Source organism: Ovis aries, chromosome 2 (assembly GCF_016772045.2).
Source record: "Ovis aries strain OAR_USU_Benz2616 breed Rambouillet chromosome 2, ARS-UI_Ramb_v3.0, whole genome shotgun sequence".
In the NCBI taxonomy this organism is placed as follows: Eukaryota; Metazoa; Chordata; class Mammalia; order Artiodactyla; family Bovidae; genus Ovis; species Ovis aries.
The window spans coordinates 185,351,692-185,372,129 of record NC_056055.1 but is presented as its reverse complement, the minus strand read 5'-3'; the positions used below and the strand labels follow the sequence as shown (position 1 = coordinate 185,372,129).

The 20,438-nt window shown below is 36.6% G+C and overlaps 1 protein-coding gene across 6 annotated transcripts in view; it reads right to left on the bottom strand.

The window, feature by feature from the left end:
• EPB41L5 (erythrocyte membrane protein band 4.1 like 5) overlaps window positions 1–20,438 on the bottom strand; it is a 169,626-nt gene that overhangs the window by 98,392 nt on the left and 50,796 nt on the right. For all 6 annotated transcript variants that reach the window (XM_004004756.6, XM_012140176.5, XM_012140185.5 and 3 more), the window contains exons 4-14: window positions 19,838–19,880; window positions 18,787–18,865; window positions 17,803–17,847; window positions 17,584–17,636; window positions 14,050–14,170; window positions 13,843–13,930; window positions 12,816–12,904; window positions 11,505–11,574; window positions 4,015–4,184; window positions 2,424–2,530; window positions 1,020–1,047 (exon numbers count right to left, since the gene is read on the bottom strand). In XM_004004756.6, coding sequence (XP_004004805.2) covers window positions 1,020–1,047; window positions 2,424–2,530; window positions 4,015–4,184; window positions 11,505–11,574; window positions 12,816–12,904; window positions 13,843–13,930; window positions 14,050–14,170; window positions 17,584–17,636; window positions 17,803–17,847; window positions 18,787–18,865; window positions 19,838–19,880 — 893 coding nt within the window. The remainder of the gene's footprint in view (window positions 1–1,019; window positions 1,048–2,423; window positions 2,531–4,014; window positions 4,185–11,504; window positions 11,575–12,815; window positions 12,905–13,842; window positions 13,931–14,049; window positions 14,171–17,583; window positions 17,637–17,802; window positions 17,848–18,786; window positions 18,866–19,837; window positions 19,881–20,438) is intronic.

Below are 20,438 nucleotides of genomic sequence, written 5' to 3'. Positions count from 1 at the left end.
ATTCTTGACCCCATGGACTGTAGCTCGCCAGGCTCTTCTGTCCATGGGATTTTTCAGGCAAGAATCCTGCAGTAGGTTGCCATTTCCTCCTCCAGGAGATCTTCCCCACCCAGGAATTAAACCCGTGTCTCTTGCGTCTCCTGCATTAGCAGGCAGGTTCTTACCACTGTGCCACCTGGGAAGCCCTGAATGAGGGGACATCACCACAAAGCTTACAAAAATAAAATGGAGAAGAGAAAATTATGAACAACTGTATGCCATAAATTAGATAATGTAGTAAAATGGAAAAATTCCAGAAAAACACAAACTCCTAAACTGATTCAAGATAAAAATTAAATGTGAATACATCTACAGCAAGAAACTGAACTGGAAATTTAAAAATATGACATAAGTAAAGCCCAGGCCAGATGGTTTTAATGGTGAATTCTATCATATATTTAAAGAATTCTTTACAAATTCTGCCCTAAAATTAGAAGGAAATATTCCCCAACTCATTCTATGAAGCCAGAACCACCCAGATAAACACAGTACAAGAAAACTACAGACCAGTGTCTTTGATGATACAGACACATAAATCCACAACAAAACTAGTGAACCAAATCCAGCAACATATAACATAAAGAAAGATTATACACCATGACCAAGTGGGATTTACCCCAGGAATAAAATGAACTGCTTATCTACAAATCAGCCTTTGTTCTTTGAGTTCCCTGAGAGCAAGGGTGACAGTTTATTCATCTGCATATCCTCAGTCACACACCAGTAACAAATGTATGTCATTCTCATTATGAATAGCACAGCTACCCAAACCCACTCTTCCTCTTTAAATTGATTTATTTTTGTTGTGCCAACTTTACCTGGCACCATGTATTCATTTGTTCCCTGTCATGTCCACCATGCTCAGGGACAAGGGAACACTCTGACAGGCCTTCACCAAATATTTGTTGGATTAATGACAGCAACTACAGAAATGTTAAAACATTCTAGTATCAACCCCTAAAGAGCAAAACATTACTCACCTGAGTTCTTCAGGTTTTCCTGTACTTGCTGACAGAAGAGAGAAAACATCCCATTAGTCTCCCTCCAACATGATAAACTGCTTTACCATTATTTTTTTTAGTTTTTTGTCCCACAGCACAGCATGGAGGACCTTACTTCTTCAACCAGTGACTGAGCCCGTGCCCCGTGCACTGGAAGCACGGAGTCTTAACTGCTGGACCACCAAGGGAAGTGCCTACAAAAGTAAACCCTGACTAACTGCTTTGTAAGCTAATTTCCACTATATTCAAAAACCTTCATTTCACAAAAGTGTTCTAGGGTTCATGCCATTAAAGTGAGTAATGACAATTATTTCCAATTTTTAAATAAGGCAATAAAATAAGTATACATTAAAAAAAGAAAAGAATCATCTGCAAGCCTCCAGAATAAGCTGATAGTAAAAAATCATCAGTGGAGTCTATGAGGTAATTAAGGATATTAAACAAACTGAAATGGTTTCATTTATAGCTACATATTATGTAATTTATCGGTACATCAAAACATATGACTATAAGTCAGATTTTTGAAAAAATTGATACTGCCAACATCAGGTGATGGCAATTATTTATAACTCTGACACTGGACATATGTAAATTGCAATCTGGGGACTTCCCTGGTGGTCCCGTGGCTGGGACTCTGTTCCCAATGCAGGGGCCCAGGTTTGAGCCCTAGTTAGAGAACTAGATCCCACATGCTGCAACTGAGAAGTCACACGCCACAACTGAAACACACACATGCCGCCACAGGGACTGAGGACCCGAGTGCCACAACTGAGACCCAGCACTGCCAAATAAACAATCTTTAAAAATTCAACTCTGATTGGAACACAGTCACAAGTTTTGCTTACTGGTCAAAGTAAACCACTCTTTGCACTATATAACTAAAGTAACAAACAACAAGGAACATTTATGAATTTGGAAATGTCTATGTACAATATACACTGATGATTAAATATAAAAATTACATTTACCAGAATATTTAGTACTATAACACAATACAAAATAATCTTTACTTAAAATTTATCCATCATATACCAATGTTTTAAAAAATACTTAAGGGAGATCTGAAAGTCAAAAAGGGAGGGAAGATGTTGTTCTACAGAAGAACTAAAAGAGTAAGAACAAAAACTGAACACAAACTTAGCACAGTGCCTGAACTGTGATTAGTTTCAAGCTTAACCTCAGCAACAGTATAGGCAATTTTTCCCCTTGTATTTTTCAAAACTGATTATGCCAGAAGCAAATTCAATTACTTAGATAAGAGTACTTTAGTACTCTTGATGTAACAGAGGTAAGAAGACTGAGACATCTTTCCCTCCAGTCAACAACACAGCAAAAGATAAACTGTCAGGAAGAACAGTCCTTGAAAACAGGGCTGCATTTCACCTTTCACTTGCAGAGTTCGTCGAGAATACCGCTTGCTGGGCCTTCTTTCAAAGGATGTTGATCTTCTTGCTTTATTGGTCTTAGTGGTCTGATACTCAGTTTTCCCACTAAAATAAAAGAGACATTTAACAGGAACAACAGAATTTCAGGCTGACAGTAACCAGATACACAAAAATGACAGAAAGTCTATCCTGAGGTTTTCCTTAAAAGAACCCTCCTGAACTTTATCAAAATAGTCTTGATGACTCTTTATCACACCATTCTTTTCACTCTTCAGGCTTGTATGAAAGATGCAACACATGTTGTTTTTTCCTAATTATGCACATCACCTAAGAATATATTAAGTAAGTTTGAAATATCTGTGCTTTTATAGATATTTTTATAAATATCCTCTTTCCTACCCACACTCCTCAATGCAAGATGTACAATTAATTCAAGATTTTCCATTACTTTTTCTAATTGTGATATGCTTTTCAGAAGACTTTTTCAGAAATATTAAAGCTATTTTAATATTTAATGCTTATCTTCATTGCCATTTAAATTCTGCCAAAATGCCCCCCCCCTTTTAATGTAAGTAAAACAGAAGCTCTCTTACATGAATTCCACACACAGTCAACTTGCCACATTACTGATATTATCCATTCCTTCTTTAAGTCACACTGAAACATGCTGAAAGCTCACCATCAATAAGCTACTCTGAGTAAACCAAAACATTTCTAGCTTATGACTAACAAACACGGAGTATGCAAAACAATGGAATGTCAGGTTTATAGGGACCAGAAATATTATCCAGATTAATATCCCACTAGTACACCATACCCATTTTCTACATGGTATCTAGCTGCTGGATAAAGACTACTTAAAACTCCTACTACGTGGATTTAAACTAGGGGTTAGTTAATACATAAAGCAGACATTAATGTCCATCAACAGATGGAAGCATAAGGAAGATGTGGTAGATGTACACAATAGACTATGACTCAGCCATAAAGAAGAATGGAATAGTGCCATTTGTAGCAACATGGGTGGACCTGAAGGGTATTATGCTACGTGAAATAAGTCAGAGAGAGAATGATACTCTATGACAGCACTTATACATGGACTCTAAAAGGTAAACTAGTGAACAGAACAGACTCGCAGACACAGAGAACAAACTGGTGGTTTCCAGTGGGGAGAGGGAAGGGAGGTGGGCAAAAGACAGGTAGAGGATTAAGAGGTACAAACTACTTTGCATAAAATAAACAAGCTACAAGGATATAGCATACAATGCAGGGAATATGGTCAATAATTTATATAACTAAACTGTTTTTAACAGGAAAAATTCTGTTATATTACTCCTTTAAAAAAAAAGAAAACATCAAGAAGGATATGGAATCCACTACACCATTACAATGTTCTCTTATCTTTTCAGGAAATTACAACCAATAACAATATATACCATTTTTTCTTTTACTTTGGCAAATGAAAAACACTGGCAAACTGATTCATCTTTCTATGCTCTAGTTCTCACATCTGCAAATGAGGAACTGGGCTACATTTTCTGGCCTCTATGAAATTATGAAAGACACAGCAAGCAGCCACAAACAGTCACCTGTATCTAAACCGTGATCCTAATCGAATAAATCCTGATCGATGAGAACTCTTTTGGACAGGGCCTCGCAGGCGGAAGAAGGCATGATGCTCCACAGCACATTTCCATAAATGTTTGCACGCTTTGGGATGGTCCAGCCTAAAGACAAACGTATGCTCCTGCTCCTTGCCCTGAAAAAGAAACGGATGTTAACAGAGGTAATTATTAACTCAGATACTCCTGTCACCTGTTATTCAGCTATAAATACAACCACAGCAATATCAAGAATCAAATACTAATAAAGCATCTGGTTTGCTCCCTGAAACTCTGACACTCTCTAGAGCTACCTACAGAGAAAGGCAGAGTTAAAATCAAGCTGTCCATTTTCTCAGCCAATATAAAATTCTTCCTAAGAGTTTCCTCTCTAGTTACAAGATCTCATTTCTCAGAGATATTAAATGAACCTTTCTCTGCCATACTTCAGGATAAATGAATGTATAATTATAATTAAAAGGTTCACAGAAGATATGGTAATATACATAACAGCCTTAAAAATGGCCACATTCCTGGTCCTAGTAACCATACTCACAGAAATCAAATTACACTAGTTAATATCCATAGCCACTTTTCTAAGAATTTCACATCAATTGTCTCAATGAGTAGATACCATCAACAGCTCCATTTTACAGATAAGAAAACTGAGCATCAAGAAATTAAGCCCAACATCACAAAGTTAGTAAGAAAAGAACCTAGACTTTGAACCTAACCATTGAGATACCAGCATTTGTAATAACTAAGCTATAATGTGTCTCCAGGGGAAAAGACTTTCAAAACCAAAATTTACACCCCAAGATTTTCTTCAATCTCATTTATAAAAGTAAAAACTGGCATAAAACCCTAAATGTTCAAAACATGAGAAATGTAATCAAGTAAACAATAACATTATTTAAAAAGTACATAGATAGATCAATGAATAACAGATAAATGAACTAATGCACTACTGGTGATTCATGTTGCAGAATGTGATAACATAGGTTAAAGTGAATGAACTAGAACTACATGGCTACAGATGCTTAGGTAAAATGAGCAAGTTACCAAAAAAAAACATTCACTTTAATGTATATGATATATGTAATATACATACACATGCAGATTTCTAAAACGTTCTACCATGTGTCATGATGTGGTTATATTTACAAAAGGTTAGAAAATATGAGACTGATACCCTAAAAGAATGAGGAACAAACGGACAAGCTTTGGCTTAGACCTTAGCTGTATCAAATATACTTTTATTAATTTATCTAGTTCTAAAAGGGATCTGAAGCAGCAAAGCCAAAAATGTTACATCAAAATGAGTAAAATGGTTAACAGTTTCAATTATACTTCTCAGTATATTTTTTAATATTTTGTCATTTAAAATACTTCATAAACTTCATATGTAGTTTCTTAATAACCTTGATACAGGCAGAGATCCTTACACTTTAAGACACAAAACCTACACTAGTCACAAAGGAAAAAATGCATAAACTACATTCCATTAAATTACAATCTTTTTTATCCAAAAGATACTAATAAAGGAGTCAAAAGGCAAACCAAAGTGAAGCTAGTTACAACATATATATCTGACAAAGAAGTGACACCCAGATATAAAAAGAACTTCCTTAGTGAGATGAAAAATACACAACCCAACAGAAAAACAAATGAAAAACTTAAAGAGGCATTTGATAAAAAAGAATATCCAAACATCCAACAAATGTAAGTAAGTGCTATACTGAAATTGTCATCAAGGAAAACCCTAAAATGATTCCTCTACCAGAGTGGATGAAATGAGAAAGAGAACACTGAACACAAGCAAAAGAAGGACAGATTAAACCCTCACACTTTCCAGGTGGAGAGCAGTTCACTTGTTTAGACACTGGCAAACAGTCCGGCTGTTTCCATAAGAGCCAAACACACGCACATCCCAGGGCTCAGGGTAGCACTCTTATTGCCAGGCAAAAATTTAAAAAAAACCTCAAATGTCCATTAGCAGCAGCATGGATAAATACTGGTCTATTCATATAACTGTACACTATACAACAGTAGGAATGAGCCAACTACAGCCACCTCCTACCGCAGGGCTGAAAGCTCACAATCACAGCCCCGAAGTACAGAAGGAAGACTCAAAGAGAACAGTCAGTCAGGTGTCATTTATACCAAGTTCAAAAGTCAGGTGAGTGGTTATCCTTGGTCAACTGGACCTGGAGGGGCACACAAGGGAAATTCCCTAATTCTGCTGGGATTCTATTTTCTCACCCTGGTACTGGTCATAAAAGTGTACATAAAAACTCAACAAGCTGTACATTTATTCTTACACTTTTCTGAATGTGTATTTCAATGAAATGTACCAACAAAAACTACACAAAGAGAAAATAAAACAAAAAACAAAACATGAGAAAATGTCTTTCTCAAGACAGAGAAAAGCCTTCTGTGACATAAAACCCAGGATCCATAAAAGATGAATATATTCGCCTATTTAGAAGTCTTAAAGTGCATGACAAACCCCACAATACGCACCGTTAAAGGACAAACAACTATTAGATAAACTATTTATAATGTCAGTGACAAATGGCAAAACCTGTAAGAAAAAAGCCAATAACCCACAAGGAACAGACAGTTTGAAGAAAAGGAAATCAAGTAATTCAATGTATGACAAGATGTTCAGTATCACTCACAAAACCAGAAATAAAATTTAAACCTACAATGAAATTCCATTTTTTTTAACCTTTCAGATACAAATGCGATTAATTCCCTCCTGGAGGTAAGCCTGAACACTGAAAACTATGCAAGCTGGTAGGATCCCTCTACATCCAGGACAAACGCACATAACCATTCAATCCCACAAATCCCCCTCAAGGACATTACTCTATAGATACTTGTCAATGTATAAATTATATGTAGTTAATAGTGAATAAATGTCAATTAAGGGATAACTGATTAAATAGAGTACACCATACACTAGAACACTATGCATTTTAGTTTGCTTTTATAAGAATCAGTTCAGTTCAGTTCAGTCGCTCAGTCGTGTCCGACTCTTTGCGACCCCATGAATCGCAGCACACCAGGCCTCCCGGTCCATCACCAACTCCCGGAGTTCACTCAGACTCACGTCCATAGAGTCAGTGATGACATCCAGCCATCTCATCCTCTGTCGTCCCCTTCTCCTCCTGCCCCCAATCCCTCCCAGCATCAGAGTCTTTTCCAGTGAGTCAACTCTTCTCATGAGGTGGCCAAAGTACTGGAGTTTCAGCTTTAGCATCATTCCTTCCAAAGAAATCCCAGGGCTGATCTCCTTCAGAATGGACTGGTTGGATCTCCTTGCAGTCCAAGGGACTCTCAAGAGTCTTCTCCAACACCACAGTTCAAAAGCATCAATTCTTCGGCGCTCAGCCTTCTTCACAGTCCAACTCTCACATCCATACATGACCACAGGAAAAACCATAGCCTTGACTAGACGGACCTTAGTCAGCAAAGTAATGTCTTTGCTTTAGAATATACTATCTAGGTTGGTCATAACTTTTCTTCCAAGGAATAAGCGTCTTTTAATTTCATGGCTGCAGTCACCATCTGCAGTGATTTTGGAGCCCCTCAAAATGAAGTCTGACACTGTTTCTACTGTTTCCCATCTATTTCCCATGAAGTGATGGGACCAGATGCCATGATCTTCGTTTTCTGAATGTTGAGTTTTAAGCCAACTTTTTCACTCTCCTCTTTCACTTTCATCAAGAGGCTTTTTAGCTCCTCTTCACTTTCTGCCACAAGGGTGGTGTCTTCTGCACCTCTGAGGTTATTGATATTTCTCCCAGCAATCTTGATTCCAGCTTGTGTTGCTTCCATTCCAGCGTTTCTCATGATGTACTCTGCATAGAAGTTAAATAAGCAGGATGACGATATACAGCCTTGACGTACTCCTTTTCCTATTTGACACCAGTCTGTTTTTCCATGTCCAGTTCTAACTGTTGCTTCCTGACCCGCATACAGATTTCTCAAGAGGCAGGTCAGGTGGTCTGGTATTCCCATCTCTTTCAGAATTTTCCACAGCTTATTGTGATTCACACAGTCAAAGGCTTTGGCATAGTCAATAATGCAGAAATAGATGTTTTTCTGGAACTCTCTTGCTTTTTCCATGATCCAGCAGATGCTAGCAATTTGATCTCTGGTTCCTCTGCCTTTTCTAAAACCAGCTTGAACATCAGGGAGTTCACGGTTCACGTATTGCTGAAGTCTGGCTTGGAGAATTTTGAGCATGACTTCACTGGCATGTGAGATGAGTGCAATTGTGTGGTAGTTTGAGCATCCTTTGGCATTGCCTTTCTTTGGGATTGGAATGAAAACTGACCTTTTCCAGTCCTGTGGCCTCTGCCGAGTTTTCCAAATTTGCTGGCATATTGAGTGCAACACTTTCACAGCATCATCTTTCAGGATTTGAAACAGCTCAACTGGAATTCCATCACCTCCATAGCTTTGTTCATAGTGATGCTTTCTAAGGCCCACTTGGCTTCATGTTTCAGGATGTCTGGCTCTAGATTAGTGATCCCATCATCATGATTATCTGGGTCATGAAGATCTTTTTTGTACAGTTCTTCCGTGTATTCTTGCCACCTCTTCTTAATATCTTCTGCTTCTGTTAAGTCCAGACCATTTCTGTCCTTTATTGAGCCCATCTTTGCATGAAACGTTCCCTTGGTATCTCTAATTTTCTTGAAGAGATCTCTAGTCTTTCCCATTCTGTTCTTTTCCTCTATTTCTTTGCATTGATCACTGAAGAAGGCTTTCTTATCTCTTCTTGCTATTCTTCGGAATTCTGCATTCAGATGTTTCTATCTTTCCTTTTCTCCTTTGCTTTTCGTTTGTCTTCTTTCCACAGCTATTTGAAAGGCTCCCCAGACAGCCATTTTGCTTTTTTTGATTTCTTTTCCATGGGGATGGTCTTGATCCCTGTCTCCTGTACAATGTCACGAACCTCTGTCCATAGTTCATCAGGCACTCCATCTAGGATGGAGATCTAGGCCCTTAAATCTATTTCTCACTTCTACTGTTTAATCATAAGGGATTTGATTTAGGTCATACCCGAATGGTCTAGCGGTTTTCCCTACTTTCTTCAATGTCAGTCTGAATTTGGTGATAAGGAGTTCATGATCTGAGCCACAGTCAGCTCCTGGTCTTGTTTTTGTTGACTGTATAGAGCTTCTCCATCTTTGGTTGCAAAGAATATAATCAATCTGATTTCGGTGTTGACCATCAGGTGATGTCCATGTGTAGAGTCTTCTCTTGTGTTGTTGGAAGAGGGTGTTTGCTATGACCAGTGCATTTTCTTGGCAAAACTCTTATTAGTCTTTGCCCTGCTTCATTCCATATTCCAAGGTCAAATTTGCCCGTTACTCCAGGTGTTTCTTGACTTCCTACTTTTGCATTCCAGTCCCCTATAATGAAAAGGACATCTTTTTTGGGTGTTAGTTCTAAAAGGTCTTGTAGGTCTTCATAAAACCGTTAACTTCAGCTTCTTCAGCGTTACTGGTTGGGGCACAGACTTGGATAACTGTGATACTGAATGGTTTGCCTTGGAGACGAACAGAGATCATTCTGTCATTTTTGAGATTGCATCCAAGTACTGCATTTCGGACTCTTTTGTTGACCATGATGGCTACTCCATTTCTTCTGAGGGATTCCTGCCTGCAATAGTAGATATAATGGTCATCTGAGTTAAACTCACCCATTCCAGTCCATTTTAGTTTGCTGATTCCTAGAATGTCGACGTTCACCCTTGCCATCTCTTGTTTGACCACTTCCAATTTGCCTTGATTCATGGACCTGACATTCCAGGTTCCTATGCAATATTGCTCTTTACAGCATCAGATCTTGCTTCTATCACCAGTCACATCCACAACTGGGTATTGTTTTTGCTTTGGCTCCATCCCTTCATTCTTTCTGGAGTTATTTCTCCACTGATCTCCACTTTACATATTGATATAGAAAACATTCCAAGTTAGAACATAAAGTTTAAAAAGGATAAGTAGGAGAACAGTGCGTAAGCATGGCAACCTCTGCACAGAAATGATATACACATTTGCTTGTATATATGTATAAAACACCTTCAAAAAGATATGTAAGAAGTTAATACTGCATTAGATTAAATCTGAAATTTCATCAATTCTAAGATGTACAATTATTTTATGGCCAATGAAAGTGAAAATGAAGTCGCTCAGTCGTGTCCGACTCTTTGCGACCCCATGGACTGTAGCCTATCAGGCTCCTCCGTCCATGGGATTTTCCAGGCAAGAGTGCTAGAGTGGATTACCATTAAGTATCACCAATAAAGCTATGACCATATTTTTTTATCATACAGAACTGTATCTTATTCTTCTTGAGTGATTTCTTTAGATTCGATACAAATATCATTTAATCACATCTGTGCTTAAATAAAAAGGAAAATATTTTGTAAATAGATTGTCTTTAGATGTGAAACCTGACTCTTCTGAAGCATTTTCAACTCATTTGTCAATAATATAATAATCATGCGTGCCATCAAGACATTTCTTTTTTAAATGCTCAATTACCGTCTCTGATATTCCTCCAAGCTGTGTGACAGGGAAATCCTTTGCACGTATCTCAGTAATACAACTGAAAACTTTCCAAAAACTTGGAATTGTTTTATCTAATTTTCAGGATCTCCTTTTTCCAGGTTCTGCTAAGTAGCCCTACTCACACTTCACTGTGCATATACATCTTTTTAACATTTGACCTGTTTGCTTTTATTTATATCTGTCTATATATTTCCAAGGTATTATTTGGCGTGCAATAAAATTACTCACAATTCCGTGGCCTTTAAAAATGTACAGAGTCATGCAACCACCATCAAAATCAGGATATAGAATAGTTCTGTCAACCTCCAAATTCCTTGTGCTGTTTCTTTGCAGTCAAGCCTCCTCACATACCCAGTTCCAAAGGATCAGTGAGTGATTCCCTACGCCTGTAAGGGCTGCCTTTCCTAGACTGTCACAGAATGGAATCATATAGTCATAATCTTTTAATCAGGCTTCTTACCCTTAGCATAATTCATTTGAGATTCATTCATGCTGTTATGAGTTTATCAATTAGGAACTAGATTTAACTGAAAAACAGATAATCCTTAGTATAGAAGGCTTTATTAAAAAATATTATTAGATACATCTTTTTGATTAATCTTTTTCATCAGGAACTAAAGGCAAAAAGCCACATTTAGATATAATTTTTTATACACTTAAGATACACACTCATCAACTAAAGAACAAGAACAGTCTTTTATTTAATCTTTAATCTTAAAGACAGAAAACTACAGTTTGAAGATGGTTTGACATAAAGCAAGGAATTACGTTATTAATTATACTAAGTTTCTGTTCTATGATTATAGAACAGTGTGTTTCCCCTTTTAGAGAATTAAGTTACCATGTAACACAGTCACTGTTAAATATGTAATACAATATAATTCCTACCTGATCATCATCTTCTACAACCACCAACGTTAGTTTATTCTTCTTAAAATCCAATCTGGTTATCTTGGGCCTATAATATGAGAATAACAGCCAGATTTCAAATAAATATCCTCGAAGTTTAAAAAATTTGCTGTTACTTCAAGCGCATTGATCATCTAACTTCTGAATTGAAAGCTGGTAAGAGGGTAAACATAACCTGTACTGCTCAGCGAAAACATCTCCAATCTAAAAAATAGTTAAGATAACAAAAAAAAATTTCAAAAGCAATGCCTTTGGCAAAACTTATGCTGCACATATATAAGACATTAAAAACGTTAAGGAAAAAGTTGAATGAATAAATATATATATATCATATATAGTCACAGGTTCCTATGGTGGAAGAAATTTTCTGAGCTTAATAATGTTACAGCAGCAGCACAGGAACTGGACACAGGAAAAAAGACAAAAGCTTTCTAAAAGGCATTTTTAAAAAACCCAGATTACTGATTTTCAACTCTTTTCTATAGCCACTTTATGGTCAAAGACATCTTTAATTTAAAAAATTTAAAAAAAAAAAAAAACATTTAAACCTCACTTTATGGCCCACTTCCCAACTTCATCTCCCACCTGTATTAGTATCTCCTTCCTATACAGTGAGCGGTGGGATTTCCTGGTAGCTCAGCTGGTAAAGAATCTGCCTGCAATGCAGGAGACCCAGGATCGATTCCTGGGTTAGGAAGCTCTCCTGGAGAAAGGATAGGCTACCCACTCCAGTATTCTTGGGCTTCCGTGGTGGCTCAGGCAGTAAAGAATTGGTGGCAGAGCCGCGTTCAATCCCTGGATTGGGAAGATCCCCTGAAGGAGGGCATGGCAACCCCCGCCAGTATTCTTGCCTGGACAGAGAAGCCTGGCAGGCTAACGTCGCAGAGAGTCAGACATGACTAAGTGACTAAGCGCAGCACAGCATACAGTGAGGAGCAGGGAGTAACAGGACTGCGGAATGAGAAACACTAAAAAACAGCCACATAACCACATGACAGAGGGAGTGTCCATGTGAACAGTTAATACACAGAACTAGATAATATTTATGTTAACATACGTATTTTAGCATATGTTGAAACTAATGGAAAATGCAATTAAGAGTTTTAAAAATTGGCTTGGAAAAGCAGGATTACAGATAAATAGGAGGATAACAGGAGAGAGTTGCAATTCATTTACAAGCTTGTCAGAACTATGTCCAAATTCTATTTTATGTTCTAACTTCATTTAAGTGTTTTTATTCATTTAAAAAGCAAAACAACAGTAATTATCTTTGACATTATCTCTGCTTACCAAAAAAATAAGCCAATTTTGGTCTCTCCTTCAAAAACAAGGACTCCTGTTGGGGTCAGTCCCAAGCTGTAGTCATTCCCATCTCTGGCCTAATTTCAGGGGAGCAACATGTGTTAGCTTTATCTGTATAAAACAGGGTTCACATTTTCAAAGGACTGTTTTTCTTTTCATACTGAATTATATTAATTACATACAGGCTAATATTAATGTGAAAGGTGCTTTCAACAATTAAAACATCCAAAATAACATTCTTAGGAAAACTCATGCAGATTTAGTTCACTGAGACACTATATAGTTTTAATGTATGTGTTCACTGGAAGACATACAGGTAGTGACACTGCCACACGAAAGAAAGCTTTCCAGAGTCTTCCCAAATTCTAGTCACTATTTAAATCACAGATTTTGAAAAAAACTGCATTTTTGGGAAAACTGAGCTTTTAAAACTAAAAACAACAAATCACTCCGTAAGTTATACTAGACTAGAGCTTATCAATGCAGAAGAGCATGGCAACCCACTCCAGTATTCTTGCTTGGAGAACCCTATGGACAGAGGATCCCTCAGGCTAAAAGTCAGTAGGGTCACAAAGAGTCAGACATGACTGAATTGACTTAGTATTTACGCAGGCACAGCTTATCAAAGTCCCCTCAAGCTACAAATTTTCAACTTTACCTTCTAAATTATTTTCATTTTTACAGAGCCTACTCAAGCTTACATGATAAAAGATGATATGAATATGAATCAAAGAATAAAAAGTGATTCAAAAACTAAAAAAAAGAAAACAACAGTGACAACTCAAAACCACAGACACACCTTTTTGGAAATTTTGGCTGTCTTCTTTCTTATAACAAGTTTTTGTGTGAGACTCTCATCATTCAGTATTTACTCTCAATCTTCATAACCACACATCCAAAGTACCCAGTATAGCCCCTGCAAATTACACACTCTCCTTCATACTAAGAGATTCCATAGTTACCTTGAGTCTTAAAGGAATAACTTTCTTAAAAAGCATCACAACACAGTGCTTACCTTAACCACATGCATATCAACCCCATACATTTCTAACCACTTGGCTTTATTCAGATAATTGGTTTCAGCTTGTGCTGGTGTCTGACCTCTGAAATTTAAAAAATAATAAATTTTAAGATGATTATAAATATACACTGAATTCTATGCTAAGTAAGAGAAATAGAAGAAAACAAACATGAAATCACTGTTGTGGTGATGTTAAAGTACCTGTATTCTTTCCATTTCTCAAATATAGCGAGCTCCATCTCTTCTGTCTGAATAGGCACAAACCTGAACTCAGACACAAGTTCAGGACTGTGCTCAGCAAGGTCGTAGTCACCAAGTTCAGCTACAAATGTTAAGTTTCACAAGGTTATGTTTTGTTATAGTTTACTTCCTGCTGAATCCTTCTTCAATACACTTATTAATAGAAGATTAGACTTTCTTAAACTAAAAGGCATTCATAACACCCAGACCATTACCAAAAATAAATCCAGCTTAGACTGTGACTTACCTGTCTGTATGCACAAATCATATAATTGTGGCCAGTAGTCTATTTTCAATTAAATGTCTTACTCCTAATTGAGTCATACTGTACAATGCTTAGCTTCTGAAAATCTTTTAGCCTTACACAGAGAAATAGCTTTCGACTGTATATTGAAGAAACAAAAATATTCAGCAATCCTTTTAAAAAAAACAATTAGCTGGTATCTACTAAGCAGCTATTATGCACAGAACATGACATTAAACATCACTGTAAGATATAATTGCTGTCCCCCTGGAGTTTTAAATTATTAATCCCACAGAAATAAAAAAGAAAAGCTACTGGATAGTGCACACACATTTATGTGCCCATCTGTGGTTACCTCTGAACTGGGTTTGGGGATGGAGGGAAAATGATGATTCTCATTTTCTGTTCTTTATAGAAAGTTTTCCTTTAAAAAATATTTTACTTAAATTAAAACACTTCCATTTTGATAAAAAATTCAGCCATGGAGAGAAAAAGTACATGAGTCCTACTTTGAGATAATCATAAAAATGGTAATAACTTACGGTTTACTAAGCATCTACATTACACAATAGTCATATTGCAGACATACTGTCATTTAACTTCACAACAACCTTGGAAAATATTCTCACCCCCACTTCACTTGAAGAAACTGCTCTTCTGTCTGGAATGTAAGTTTGTTTTTTCTTTTTATTTTATATTGGAGTATAGCCGATTAACAATGTTGTTCTAGTTTCTGGTAGACAGCAGAGTGACGCAGCCATACCTACACATGGATCCACTCTTCCCCAAACTCCCCTCGTCTCCAGGCTGTCACGTAACACTGAGCAGAGTTCCCTGCGCTGTTCAGCAGGTCCTTGTTGGTTTTTCATTTTAAATATAGCAGTGCGTACATACGGATCCCAAACTCCCTAACTATCCCTTCCTCCCATTCTTTCCCCACTAACAACCATAAGTAGAACACAAGTTCTTTAAAAGCCCCAAACTAAATCTGCTACATAATGTTGTTCAGGATATATACTAAAATGGTGAAGAAAAACTAAACTTGAGTGTGTGATAAAACTGATAAAGATTATTCTGATAAAAAATCATAAATGAGGGCCTCTCTGGTGGGCCTTAAAGACTCACACTTCCACTGCAGGGGGCACAGGTTCGCTCTTTGCTTGGTGAAGTTCCACATGCCACACGGTGTGGGCAAAAAAAAAAAGTCATAAACAAGAAGCAAGGAGCTAATTTTATGAAGAGGGAGTAATACTTCAGTTAATTTACTCTGGAGGACCTTAATAATCAGTAGGATTTGGTAAACTTTTAGACACAGGACAATGAGACGCGTAAGACACAGTATGAAGTTTCCAGTAATCACAAAAACAGTTGCACCACGCCCACTCTGCAGCCACAGTGTCAGATGAGTATGAGCAGCTCTCCTCTGAGGCCCCGAAGGCTGCCCGTATTTGTGCTAATAAGTACATGATGGAAAGCTGTGGCAAAGATGGTTTTCATATCTGAGTGGGGCTCTATCCCTTGCACCATGCTGTCCTACATTGGAGCTGATAAGCTCCAGACAGGGATGCAGGGCACCTTCGGAAAGCCCAGGGCACAGAGGCTAGGGTCCACATTGGCCAAGTCATAATGTCACGCTGCAGAACAAGGAGCTTGTGATTGAGGCCCTATTGAGAGGCAAGTTCAAGTTTCCTGGCTTCTAAAAGATCCACATCTCCAAGAAGGGGGGATTTACTAAGTTTAATATGGACAAATTCGAAAACACAGCTCATCCCAGATGGCTGCGGGTCAAATACATCCCTAATTGTGGCTCCCTGGATGAATGGTGGGCCCTGAACTCATGAGAGCCCTGGCACTGTTCCCTCCTTACTCGTGCCTGCCAGTAAATCCTACTTTCCTGTCCCCTCACCAAAATAAAAATGGTAACCATGGATAAAAGAGAAAGTAAGAAAGAGATTTTATTTAGGGAAAAAATATAAGTAGGGGTTAAGAGATAATATAACAGAGCTATATGCATGAATCAGACAGTAAATATTTAGTGAGCATTACTTTAAATAAGTGCTTTGTTAAACACACAAAAATGCACAAAGACCATTTTCAAGAAGTATAAATTTTGGCTGTCATGAAACTTACAAAATGAGACAGAATGACAAAGCAGTAAGTGGTGGAACACAGATATTGAAAATGACAGTTTTTCTATAGATCCTAGAGTTTCAGAATTCTCACACAGCAATTAGCAGAACACTAAAAACGTGCTTTCAAGAAAAGATGCATGCAATTATGCACTGTAATCATTACAGTTCTAAAGGTACAGCACTTCCAAACTAGTATCCATTCAACATTCCAGAAGATAAAAAACAAGTTTCAGTCTGTAGACAGACTAAAGTTTATATTAGCAGCAAATTTCTGAAGTACAGAAATTTCCTTCAGTCACCAATTACTCTAGCAACAGAAAAATATGCTTTCCAAAAGTACAAAATCAGCAGATTAGGCTTATCATAAAACATGAAAATATAGTCTATTACCCATACAATGGAAAATAATACTACTGATTTAGAGATATTGGGGATAATACAGAATCACCCAAAAAAAGCATAAAATTATTAATGTCTTAATTATTAAATATTATTTTTATTCTAATATATATAGATACTCCAGCCAAAATGTTTCTTTCCATTTTATGAACAAAGATAAATTATCATTTTCCTAAAATGTCAATTTTTTCAGAAGAAAATGCCTAAGTTTAACAAATATTTGATCAGTGTAACAAGGTACAAAAGGGTAAGTTTTTCATTAATCTCATTGACTGGAAAACACTTTTTAAAAAACTCTTAAATAACCATCAGAACTTTTAAATACATGCTAAGTATTTCTTTTCATGGACTTATTCTTAAGAATAAGACAAAAGAAAGCAAGCCAGGTGGCCACAGCAACAATTTACTCATACATCCCTGCATTCTTTATAAAAAGAAAAAATTTGCTGAGGGTCCAACCATATCATGTACTGAATTATCAAGCAGATGGCAAATTCTGCTTGAAAATACTATTAGACAGAAAGATAGCAAATAAAGTTAAGGGAAGGAAAAGAAGGCAATGCTCTGAAACAAGAGAATCAGAGCTGGATACTGATGCAAGATTACACAAACACAGGTGTTTCTCTTCTGGCATGTCACAATGAATCTTCTGGGAGGCATCAAACACACACAAAGAAGAATTATGCTTCACTCTTAACAGCGAACATAAAAACTGCTTACCTTGCAAGTTGTAAGCTGCCAACTGAACCGCTGTATCAAAGGGACACTCTAATCTGAGACCAAAACATAAATGTGTTAAATAAGCCTTTGTCACAATCTGTTTTATGATAAATGGAAATAAGACATACTTTATGTTGATTGCTTCTTTTTCATATTTAACTATGAACTTATTTTTTCAACTACTCAAGAAAACATGGTTTACCTTAAACTAATACTCACTTTCCACTGAGAATATCTTGTTTTAACTGAAGAACAAATAAATACCTAAGAAAAATAAAAGGCACAAATTTAACTAAAAAGAACAATCTACCGTGATAAATAATCCTGCCCTTCTAATTTGAGAAGAAACATTCTTAATTATAAAACTTTACCCACAATAGAGTCTATAAAGGAAAAAGAATATGAAACAAGGGGCATTCAGCATCAGAAGGATGCACTGGAGTTCAGGACACTCTCTCAAAAGACAAGGTTTAAAGTAAATTCTGAGAATGAGCTCTGTGATCTGACAACACAGTCACCTCGTATGTAAAGGGATACAGCTACATACACACAAATGACAGCCATACTCTTATCCATCAGGAGAATATTCAAGAGGAAACCCTTCTAAAGGGATTCAGCAATTCAATTTTTTACTTAATAAAAGTAGTACATGTGCATGAGTTATAGAAATGCAATATAGACTCAATGGATAAATACTAAGGAGGCAAGACAAAATAAAAATCAGTTTCTGTAACTTATATAAAGTTATTTAAGACCATTCAAGAGAAATCAGGATTCAATATTTTCATTACTCAATGGTATGTCAAAAAAGAAAGTCAGGAGCCAACCTGAAGTAACTCTCTGGTGGCCAAAAATAGATAATTTTGACTATCAACAAACATAAAAAGGTAATATATTAAAACACAACGGCCCTGTTTAAAATTCATGAGTTGATAGTGATACTTCAGAACTCGCTAGTTACTTTTGCAGAATGTCAGAGAACCAACTGTTTTGAAAATTGGTAAATAAAGGAAAACTTCCTACACTTAAAAAAACACTGTCTCAAAATGAAATTCCCTTGTCAGGTATCCTGTTACCAGGACAAAGTACCCATTTCATAAACCGTCTGTAAAACTGAAGGAATTACTGAGGCAATCTTCCAACATCTTTAGCTAGTCTAACTGAAACTTGACTCTTGTACATAACTCTAGATAGTGGTCTTACCGGGTCAGCTCTTCACGAAGGTTGTTTGGTTCTGAGGAATAAAACTTAACTCGAAGATGCAGACAATAGGGTGAACCAACTGCCATTAAAAGAAAAGGGGGGGAGGGTAATTTTTTCAATATAGCTATTTAAATAGTAAGGATTTTCAGTCAGTAAACTTGTCAAAAATCTACTGAAGTAGACAGAAGAGAATAGATTATTACAGCAATAATTCAGGTTACACTGTAGGCTTAAACCTAACACAATCAGTAGACTTTTTAAATGTCCCAACCACCATGTAGCCCTATCACATCATCTGTGCTCCCAAGAACAGACAGCTCCAGATGAATTCCAAAAGTTTAGGGCCAAATATGTCAAATAAAAAGGTCCTGACTGTGTACGCTAACAGCCCTACACAGCTGCCGAGCTGTATTTCTTGAGAGCAAAAAGAACACCTGTTGTTAACTGCACCTGGCAAATTCACTCACATCCTTTCCAATTCACTTCACCACTTCACTAACCTCTATAGTATCAGAGATCCCGTTATTTTGTAAAAAAGTTGAGGTGCCCTAAAATCTGGTACTACAAAAAACATGATGGACTATGGACTGGACACTGGTACTTTTCCCTATCACTAGGAATAATACTGACATTTTATGTGAATAATTTCTTTTCATTAGTCTTAACAAAAAAAATAAGGTTACAGCCTTAAAGTCTCAAAATGCTTTCTAAAGCAGGGCGGATAGCAAACAGAAAAATTCCAGCGTAAGTAACTACTAAACAGAAGTTAAGCATCTCATGGGAACTCAATCTCATTTCCAAACTACAAGCCTTTATCCTAGAAACAAACTACAAACAAACAAACAAACTACCTGAATCTAGATTACCATCAACCCTATATAATTTAAGGGGTGGGTCGATATATCAGATTGAAATTATCTTTAGAAAAATGGAGATGCTAAGAAACTGATCAGAAACACGACTTATGTCCCGACTATGAGAAACCAGTTTCTAATATGCAATTATATGTAATTCAGTTTCCAATTTTTTTCAAAATTTTTTCAACACTTACTTTTTACTTGCTTTTTGATGCTTTTTGTACCATCTAACCAATGCTGAAAACAAAAACAAAAAGTTAGCTGTTAAGCAGAGGGAGAATTTAACATTTTAATTACTAAAAGTTAATTTTCATCATGCTTTTGCTGAAGGAAATATTTCACAAGAGAAAAACAAAAGTGAGACTAAAAACTGGGTGCGGGTGAATGCTCATCTACCCGAACACAGAAACATAGGACACATGTGAACAAAGGAAAGACCTACAACCAGATACATGACTTCTTACAAACACTTCATCTGCTCTTAGTAATAAACATGGTATTTTAAATTTTGCCCTTAGTTTTTCTCACTGTTGCCAAAAAAGAGGACACTTTCAAAACTGGTAAAATTACAACTATGTATCATCACATTCTAATTCTTAGTTCAATTCTATAATAAAACTATGAATTTATTAACAGATCATAACCCCAAGTTAGGTGAAATAACAATTTCACTTATTGCAAATAGATACTACTAAAGTAGTAGTCTTTGAAAGAGCTTATGCTATAAAATTGGATCTTTCTCACAACAATCTATTAAATAAGTGGTCTTTGCTCCTTTGCTTTATCAAAAAAAAA